General features: G+C 43.5%; 1 protein-coding gene and 2 pseudogenes across 3 annotated transcripts in view; 2 read left to right on the top strand and 1 right to left on the bottom strand.

The window, feature by feature from the left end:
* Nucleotides 1-10352, bottom strand: part of LOC146980920 (SH2 domain-containing protein 3C-like) — a 47482-nt gene that overhangs the window by 7617 nt on the left and 29513 nt on the right. For both annotated transcript variants that reach the window (XM_085785834.1, XM_085785835.1), the window contains 2 exons: nt 1422-1780; nt 510-596 (listed from right to left, as the gene is read on the bottom strand). In XM_085785834.1, the coding sequence (XP_085641960.1) occupies nt 510-596; nt 1422-1780 (446 nt within the window). The remainder of the gene's footprint in view (nt 1-509; nt 597-1421; nt 1781-10352) is intronic.
* LOC146980922 (UDP-glucuronosyltransferase 2A1 pseudogene) lies at nt 2637-5143 on the top strand (annotated as a pseudogene).
* Nucleotides 6108-9241, top strand: LOC146980921 (UDP-glucuronosyltransferase 2A1 pseudogene; annotated as a pseudogene). The gene is made up of 2 exons (XR_015036556.1): nt 6108-6174; nt 7209-9241. The product of XR_015036556.1 is annotated as a UDP-glucuronosyltransferase 2A1 pseudogene (transcript).

The raw sequence follows: 10352 nt of genomic DNA, 5'->3' as shown, positions 1-10352 counted from the left end.
TCTATCTATCTACATTAGGCACTACCAGTTCCCAGTGTGCACTTTTAGTCAGCACAGAGCAACACCAGCATCTACTTAATCAAATATCAAATATTATAATTAAATAAAATTAAATATTGGGTGGTGTTTAGCTCAGTTGGTAGAGCACCCACCCCATGTGTTGAGGCTATAGTCCTCGCTGCAGGCGGCCCCGGTTCGAGTCCTGTGTCGGACGGCCCTATCCTGCATGTCATTCCCCCCATCTCTGCCTCCCATTTTCCTGTCACACTCTCAACTGTCCTATCGAATAAAGGCATGAAAAGCCAAAAAATATACTTAAAAAAATAAAATAAAAATAAAATAAATTAAATATTGACTCTTCTTATGTGGTTGTGTCTCTTGATCTGACTCTATTCCCACGTTTATGCTGTCAGATCATCCGTCTGCTGCGTCTGGAAGTGAGCGGTGAGTCCAACTTCACATAGTTGATATCGATACTGTAGTAGATTAGTTATTTAAAAGTGCTGTACCATGCAGTCGGCCTTGGTGATGTGCTTGGCCGCCGTCCGGGGGTCGACCTCGGCCAGAAGCTCCTTCACCCTCCGCAGAACGCCCACCTACAAAACAAATTCACTTTAAAAAAAAACTACTCAAGGCTCACCTAATGCAGCTGACCATATGACTGGGAATTCATTATTGGTATTACAATTAGGATTACTATGATAGTAGTGAAAGAAAAGATATTACAAATATAGGGCATTAATATATGATATGTATGAATTATGATGTTTTTGAAATATTGTGGGAGTATGCATGTATAAATTGATGTGTGTGTGTGCATGTGTATTGTTGTTGTTATTGTTGTTTTTATTATAAGTGTTTATTATATGTGAAGTGTAGTTATGATTGGAATGTATGACTGTATGTATTGATGTCTGGGTATATCATTGATGTTACACTGTACTATGTACCCTATTTCTAGTCAAAAATGAAATTTCTAGTCAAAACACATCTCATTATACTTAAAATAAGACTCATCACATTAAAAGGTAGCTTGTTTATAGACACGTTTTACTTCGTTCAAGCATATTTTCACTTGAAATACGTATAAAAATCTGACAGTGGATCAAGTTTTTCTTTCTTATTACAAGTACAAAAAAACTGCTTTCACTGGCAGATTTTTCTACTTATTTCAAGTGAAAATATGCTTGAAAGAAGTAAAAAGTGTCTAAAAACAAGTTCATTTTTAGGTGATGAGTCTTATTTTAAGCGAAAAGAGTTTAGTTTTGACTAGAAATGAGACATTTTGACAAGAAATAAGACTTACATTCTTGGAAAGATTTTGAGTTTTTGCAGTGTATGGACCCCAGGAAGATTAGTGGTCGCCAAGGCGGCAGCTAATGGGGATCCATCTAATAAACAATAAACAATAAACAATAAACCTCCAGTGGCTTGTTCTCCCTGGGCATCAGCGCCGACCGGTACCCGCTCGGCCCGAAGGAAGAAACCGTCTCCACCACCGGGGAGAAGAACGCGTTCCCGTTCCCGACGACGTCTTCCCCCCTCAGCGCGGGGTCGAGGCCCGGCGGCGACCCCTCCTCCACCCGCAGCCGCTCCACGTAGCTCTGCGGGCCGGGGTACAGCTCCGTGTAGCAGCTGCCATCGGTGTCGGAGGAGAAGGAGAAGGAGGAGAGGGAGAGGGAGGGGGAGTCCTGGGAGGTCGTGGGCCGGTCGTGGGACGGGGACGGGGACAGAGCCACGCTGGCCGCACGGCTACTGCAGGGGCTTCTGGAGAGCGGCGCTGCAGATGGAGGAAGAAGAGAAGTGTTAATGGAAAATTCCTGTTTCTCTCCATTGGTTTTGCTCTTAGATCTTGAAACAGACATTACATTCTCAAAACAACATGGACAAATCCCCAAACCACTTGGCAATTGTTCACAACAGAATTGAATTTCTCATTGATTTCATCAAATTGCAAATGTCTCAGTGCAGGTAGCCTACATTTAGCACAATTTCCAAGTGAATAGATCTTGTTGGTCTAAACTGATTGATTATTCTCAGTCTATTAGTCGTTCTCTCCAAAACATGTCAGCATCATTTTATTCTATAAGTCATAACATGAGCAATAGTCTGTTCAATTGTCATTATACCATGAATACCATATTTTTTATTTACAGCACTGTAAGGTACATACAATTTTGCTTTTTTTGTGCTGAACTATAAAACTGTTTTACCAAATGATCTTAAGAGTTTTGAGAACGTAATTTCTTTTTCTAGAAATGAGCCAAACCAATTGAGAAAAACTGTAAAACAGATGTAAAAAATAAAAAGCTGGAACAGTCTCTAACAAAGAAACAGGAAAAACAAGGCATTGGTAGGGGACTACTTTCAGTAATGGATTAATCCACGGTTGTTGCTTTCATGAGAATTTGAAATTTAATTTAATCCAAAATAATTGTTAAATTAAATAAAGAATGACTTTCCTTTGTCATGCATTTTATTTTATTTTATTTATTTTATTTTATGTTTATTAGAATATGAAACTTTTTAAATGCAGTTCGTCTTATTTCATCACCTCAAGCCTCTGTGCTTATGATTGATTTTTCTCATTTTAAAGTCGGTGAGAAAGGTTGTGTACACACACACACACACACACACAAACACGCACGTGTTTGATTACACAATATGTTGACCTTCAACTTATATCACAATGACTTTGCCCGTCATCATAACCAACAGCACTTTATCTCCTATAGGTGTAAGGTTAACATTTTCATAATTCGACTCTTATCTCTTCACGTTCACATCTATTTCCATAACTTCTATAATGTATTCAAACCAGATAAAAAAAAAAAAGATTTCATCTATTCTTTGAGCTTCCTCTGAGTCTGTTTTATTCATTTAGTCTATAAAAAATCTTGCCAAAATAAAAGCACATGGAAGCTGCTGGAGCTGAGATAGCATCATTAACTTTAAGGACAAAGAGGAAGAAACAAATAGGAACAAATGTCTCTCTCGTCACTTTAGTTTGCCTTTGTCCCACTTGAACCTGCAGCCACAGCTCGATCTTATCTCAGTACTACATCAAAAGTTCAGGTTCAGCGTTGAGCAACACGAGTCTCTCTGATTCAGCCCCGCCTTGTGTAACTAACCTGCTGCTACGCACACATAAGCACACACGAGCACTGAACTATAACATGTAAATCTGCAGGAGCTTAGTTTAGTTTATTTAGATCCCCATTAGCAGCAGCTATTCTTCCTGGGGTCTTTTCATTTTCATAAGTGACCATACAGAAAAGACACATGCCTTATGAAAAATACATATATAAAACACATACTTAATACATACAAATACACACAGAACAATAACCCTAACCCTGCTGGATGCAAAAACAAGGAGCTCATCAAACCATTGAGACCAGCGCCTCATTAGCCGAATAGCCTTTACATTATTCTAAAGCTGATGTATCTGTGCAGAGTGTGGTGTTGCTGTTGTGGCTGCACTTGAATGAAATTTTGATCTTTAAAGGACACATCTAACATCCAGACGTTCTCTTGCAGAAATGTACCAAACCGCCTTGATGACGATGGCAGTGCTGCTCTGCTCTTCAGCCCTGGTGAATGGAGGGAAGGTCTTGGTGTTCCCCCTGGACGGAAGCCACTGGGTCAACATGAATGTCCTCGTTGAGGAGCTTCACTCCAGAGGCCATGAGGTCACAGTGCTGGTCCCAATGGACACCTGGTACATCAAGTTAGAGTCTCCGCACTACAAAACCATTGTCATGAACGCCTCTGTCGGTTACGATGAGGAAGGCTTTGGGTCGTTTTGCACCAAAATGCTGAACTTGCGTCTGCAAGGTGCCTCGATCTGGACTTGTATGTCTGTGGAGTACGAACTGATGTTCAAGTTCACTGAGATGCATAAGAAGGTGCTTGAGATGGTTGGGGAGATGTTTGACGATGACAAAATGATGCAGAGTCTCCGCAATGCCAAGTTTGATCTTCTCCTGACCGATCCATTGATTGGTGGAGGGGTTTTTCTGGGTCACCGTTTGGGTCTTCCACTTGTCTTCAATGTGAGGTGGACTATTCAGGGTGAAGGACATCAAGCAATCGCACCAACCCCATTGTCCTACGTCCCCATACTATGGGCAGAACTGACTGACAAGATGACATTTACTCAGCGGCTCCAGAACTTTTTTCATTATTTGTTAACACGTTTTCGTATCTGCATCGTAGACTCAATTTACAAACCTTTTGTCCTTCGTTACTTTGGGAGCGATGTACATTACATGGAGCTGTTCCAAGCTGCAGACATCTGGCTGATGAGGAACGACTTTACCTTCGAGTTCCCACGACCCACGATGCCGAACATCGTCTACATGTCGGGGTTTCAGTGCAAGCCCTCCAAGCCCTTGCCCAAAGAGCTGGAGGAGTTCGTCCAGAGCTCCGGGGAACACGGCGTCATCGTCATGACACTGGGAACCCTGGTGGCCCGACTTCCCGAGGACATTGCCGAGGCAATCGCTGCCGCTTTCGCCCAACTTCCTCAGAAGGTCATCTGGAGGCACAAAGGAAAACGGCCGTCCACCCTCGGCAACAACACTTTACTCTTAGACTGGCTGCCTCAAAATGACCTCCTGGGTCACCCCAAGACCAGAGTGTTTGTGGCCCACGGAGGCACCAACGGCATGCAGGAGGCCATCTACCACGGCGTCCCCCTGGTCGGCCTGCCCCTCATGTCCGACCAGCCCGACAACTTCTCCAGGATGAAAGCCAGAGGTGTGGCCAAAGTCGTGGACATCGGAACGCTGGACAAAGACAACTTCCTGGAGGCGGTCAAGGAGGTGCTCTACGAGCCGAGCTACAGGTAGAAGATGAAGACGCTGTCCAACCTCCACAGGGATCAGCCCATGAAACCGCTGGACCGCGCCATGTTCTGGATCGAGTTTGTCATGAGGCACAAAGGTGCTCCACACCTCAGGACAGAGTCTTACAAGATGTCGGCCATCCAGTACTACCTGATCGACGTGGTGGCCTTTCTGCTGGCAGTAAATTTGCTCGTGTTGACCCTTTTTATCTGTGCTACAAAGTTTTTATGGCAGAGAGTGTTTTCTAGAAGCAAAGCAAAGAAGGAATGAAGGACGCGCTGCTCGGGCGCAGCAAGTGTGAACTGAAAACAAACACACATCTAACAACTGGTCATGAACTCCAGACAAAGAGGTTGTGCTTCTGTTTTGTGTCATTTTCTCATTTAGCATTTCCATTTTTTCAAATATCTGAGGATTTTATTGTTATTACAGCCAATTTGACCCCATGTTGTCACATCATTTGATAATATTTGGTATTTTACATACAACTGGTGTATTCATTTATGATTTATGGTCAAAATTGGGTTTTCTTTTTGAGATTACAGTATAATGACCTTCGAGTGAACATTTGAGTCACATTTCTGCAGGTCATCTGCGTTGTGTTACAATGTATACAAATATTAATTGTTATTATAATGATAAATGATAATCAGCAACATTTCCTACATTAGCTCCACCCTTCATACTAAAGCAGTGCATTCTGTACACGTCGCTTTTTTGCTGGTGGAATCTTTCAGTGCAACATAAAAATATTAAATAATAACAACTTTATTGAAAAAGCAATTTTCAAAATAAAGTTACAAAAACTGAAATGTTGCCAAACTGGGGTTACACTACGTAACATTACATCTGTCTATGCATCTGCCTGTCTGTCTGATTGTAATTGACACAGGGATATACAAAAGGATGGAAGGGAGGGGTCTACAAACCCATTCAACTCCTTCAATGTAAGACAAATCTGTACTTCATATGAGCAAATACTTTATGCAGTCAGAACCATGACAGCTTCCTGAACACATCAAAAGTCCAGGCTGAGCGTTCAACACGTGAGTCTCTTTGATTCATCCCTACCTTGTGTAACTGACCTGCTGCTGCTGCTGCACACACATACACACACACACACACACACACTCTGCTCTGAACTGTTATGAACTTTGGTGCTATAACATGCCAATCCTCAGGAAGGGAGGGAGGGTGAGAGGGAGGGAGGCTGCTGGATGCAAAAACAAGGAGCTCGTGCTGAAACGTGAGCTGCTCAGTTCACATCAAACCATCGAGAGGAGGGAGAGTCGCTCAACCAGCACGACCAGCGCCGCATCAGCCGGTACGTCTACCTAAAACTGATGTTGCATTAGTGACGAGTGTCACCGTGATGTTTATGCGCACGAGTGGAGCCAGGGTCGTTGCAACTTGCAGATGTGGAGTTGCCGAGCCAGAGGGCGAATTCCAGGTGTTTCTCATTGACAAGCTCAACAACAGGACGGAGCTTTATGAGTAGAAGACTTGTGCTTGTTGTTTCTAAACTGTGAGAAGAAAAACCTAAAGTGTAGAAGTTTGGATAAAGCAGCCTCGGGATTTGCAAGTGAGACAGATAAAAAAAAACCAATACGTTTTATGTAACTACAGCAAGAACGCAGAGGAAATCAGATGTTATCAGCTCTAATGTTTCCTGTTTGTGAAAACGTAGGAACTGCTCACATGTTCTGACTTGTATCTCTTTATTTAGAGAGACCATGTGCTTGTATTTAGGACTGGTAATCTTTGGTTAATTAAAAAAAGGAAAGGACACTTAATTTTTATTTCAAAAAATCTGCCAAAAATGTGAATTTGTCAGTTTCAGAACCGTTTTTAACCTTATTCTTATTTCAATTCTCATTATCTTTATTTGTGGTGGTATCTTTAAGAAGCCTGGGACAAAATAGCATCAACATTATTATGGCTCTAATTATTCTTCAAGCAAGATACTTAAAAGTTCCTTCAAACTTTAAAGGCTACTGCTGTTAAATCACCCTTTCCAGTCTGTCGCCAGTCTTTAATGATGCTCTACACACATGAACACAAAACTGTGAAATCTGAGAGCGTCTACTAAACACAAACAGCTTTTCTAACCCTCTGGGGTCTTAGCAGCAGGAATTCCCACTGTGTGTAGTTATGCAATCAGGAAACTATAACAGAGCTGAGGGGAAGATGGAAGATTACGTAAGCACTGGAGTGGTGTGCCTCAGTTTGCTGACAAAATAATGAAAACCCTTTGTGGAAAAAGACCTCTTGTAGAGTGTGGTGTTGTTGTTGTGGCTGTAATTGAATGACACTTTGATCTTTAAAGAACACATCTAACATCCAGACGTTCTCTTGCAGAAATGTACCAAACTGTCTTGATGACAATGGCAGCGCTGCTCTGCTCTTCAGCCCTGGTGAATGGAGGGAAGGTCTTGGTGTTCCCCCTGGATGGAAGCCACTGGGTCAACATGAATGTCCTCGTTGAGGAGCTTCACTCCAGAGGCCATGAGGTCACAGTGCTGGTCCCATTGGACACCTGGTACATAAAGTTAGAGTCTCCGCACTACAAAACCATCGCAGTGAACGCCTCTGCCGGTTTTGATAAGGAACGCTTTGGGTCTTTTTGCATCACACTGCTGAACTTGCGTCGGCAAGGTGCCTCGATCTGGGCTAAGATGTCTGTGGAGTACGAACTGATGGTCCACTTCACTGAGATGCATACGAAGGTGCTTCATATGATTGGGGAGATGTTTGACGATGACAAAATGATGCAGAGTCTCCGCGATGCCAAGTATGATCTGCTCCTGACCGATCCAGCGGTTGGTGGAGGGGTTCTTCTGGGTCACCGTTTGGGTCTTCCACTTGTCTTCAATGTGAGGTGGACTATTCAGGGTGAAGGACATCAAGCAATCGCACCAACCCCATTGTCCTACGTCCCCATACCAGGGGCAGAGCTGACTGACAAGATGACATTTACTCAGCGAATCAAGAACTTTGTTCACTACTTGTTCACACGTTTTCAAGTTGCCTGGATCACAGACTCAAATTACAAACCTTTTGTCCTTCGTTACTTTGGGAGCGATGTACATTACATGGAGCTGTTCCAAGCTGCAGACATCTGGCTGATGAGGAACGACTTTACCTTCGAGTTCCCACGACCCACGATGCCGAACATCGTCTACATGTCGGGGTTTCAGTGCAAGCCCTCCAAGCCCTTGCCCAAAGAGCTGGAGGAGTTCGTCCAGAGCTCCGGGGAACACGGCGTCATCGTCATGACACTGGGAACCCTGGTGGCGCAACTTCCCGAGGACATTGCCGAGGATATCGCTGCCGCTTTCGCCCAACTTCCTCAGAAGGTCATCTGGAGGCACAAAGGAAAACGGCCGTCCACCCTCGGCAACAACACTTTACTCTTAGACTGGCTGCCTCAAAACGACCTCCTGGGTCACCCCAAGACCAGAGTGTTTGTGGCCCACGGAGGCACCAACGGCATGCAGGAGGCCATCTACCACGGCGTCCCCCTGGTCGGCCTGCCCCTCATGTTCGACCAGCCCGACAACTTCTCCAGGATGAAAGCCAGAGGTGTGGCCAAAGTCGTGGACATCGGAACGCTGGACAAAGACAACTTCCTGGAGGCGGTCAAGGAGGTGCTCTACGAGCCGAGCTACAGGGAGAAGATGAAGACGCTGTCCAACCTCCACAGGGATCAGCCCATGAAACCACTGGACCGCGCCATGTTCTGGATCGAGTTCGTCATGAGGCACAAAGGTGCTCCACACCTCAGGACAGAGTCTTACAAGATGTCGGCCATCCAGTACTACCTGATCGACGTGGTGGCCTTTCTGCTGGCAGTAAATTTGCTCGCGTTGACCCTTTTTATCTGTGCTACAAAGTTTTTATGGCGGAGAGTGTTTTCTAGAAGCAAAGCAAAGAAGGAATGAAGGACGCGCTGCTTGAAGTGCAAACTGTTTCATTTTTCTTCAATAGATTTTTCAATGTTTCACTGAAAACAAACACACACCTCACAACTGATCAACTATTGTGTTTCTGTTTTCTATCTGTTTTCTTATTTAGCCATATGCCTCAAACACGTGTGAATAGATTTACAATGCAATCTAATCTGAGCCAAGAAATTAGTTTTTAGTTCAGAAGGAAGTTTCCTTTTTTTTTGAAGGATTCTGAATAGTTTTCCTATTCTTAAAATAAAACAAATGGCACATGTATCCTGTGATTGTCTATTTCTAAGACTGTCATCTTAACAGTAATAAAAGAATAATGAAAATAACTTATTGAAGTTTTTATGAAGGGTTTGGTCTCATCTGCTTCACAAAAGCGGAAGTCACTTTTTACAATCTGTGGTTATATTGTCATTTTGGTTTTTGGTGAGTTAAAACTGTGGAAACTCTCATGATTGCTACAACAGTTTTTTCTCTAGAAATAGACGTACTGTATGTGTTCGGGAAGGTCTCTGGCTGATTGCTGTCTTCAAGATTTTTAACGGATTGCAGTAGTTTGAGAGGTTTGCTGAGGCCAAATCTCACTCAGCTCTGGTTCTGCTTCTTTTTATTTATACTTACCTCCAGTGACTCAGGTCTTTTTTTTCATGCAATTCAACCTCCTGTTTACAAATTCTTCTTTAAATCGTCACCCATTGTTCCAGCTGTTTTAGTCACCCATGTGTCAGTTTCCAGTGTATTTGAGTAGATTTCGAGTTCCCCAATTTTTCAGCTGTTACACTTAAACATTGAAGAGACATTTCTGCTGCTTCAGCTTTGAGCCTGCAAATTCTGCTTTTCAGCTTGTGCTACATTTTCTCCAGGCAATGTACTTTCGAGTTGAAAGTTAATTTCATTAAAACGTTAAAGTCTGTGTAAAGTGAAATACGCGATTTGATTGAACATAATGAATATGTTAGAATATGGTTCTTGTAGAGCACTGAACTGTGGAGTTTGAGGGTAAAATAGTTTTTGAGGACAAGGATTTCTCAGTTTTTTGGGGTGGGACTAAATAGGGATATAGTGAGGTAGATAAATCCCAGCTAGCTATAACCCCGCCCCTAACTGCTTGACTCCAGCACCACTATATACAGTAAGAGCGACTGCACATAGAAACTTAGCAGCAGAAACACACTTAGCAGTGAGGGAAATCATACACAGTCCGGATGAGGCGCTGGAGCATCAGGCCAATAGCTAACTGCCGCCAGCAACGGGAGCCTTGACGGCTATACCGTCACAACTATCGATCGCACTAGCGGCAAGCTCCACTAGCGCGGGCTAGAGGAGCCACTCGGCTGCGCTAGCCCCGTTAGCGTCGCTATCAGAGCTGTCTTTCAACGCTCCAGCGCCTCACTTACTATTTGCTTTCCTTCACTGCTATGTGTGTATCCGAAACATTGAGAATCAGAGCTGGACTCAAGACTCTGAGGCTTAAACCCATAGCTGCTCGGGTACGATGTGACAGTTAGCATCCATTATCGACATCGTTGGGTGGTATATCATTGAC

The sequence above is a fragment of the Trachurus japonicus genome, chromosome 9 (assembly GCF_045865225.1).
Source record: "Trachurus japonicus isolate A0001 chromosome 9, Traja_1.0".
NCBI classification, from domain to species: domain Eukaryota; kingdom Metazoa; phylum Chordata; class Actinopteri; order Carangiformes; family Carangidae; genus Trachurus; species Trachurus japonicus.
The sequence above is the reverse complement of the archived record's forward strand: the minus strand, read 5'-3'. Positions and strand labels throughout refer to the sequence as shown.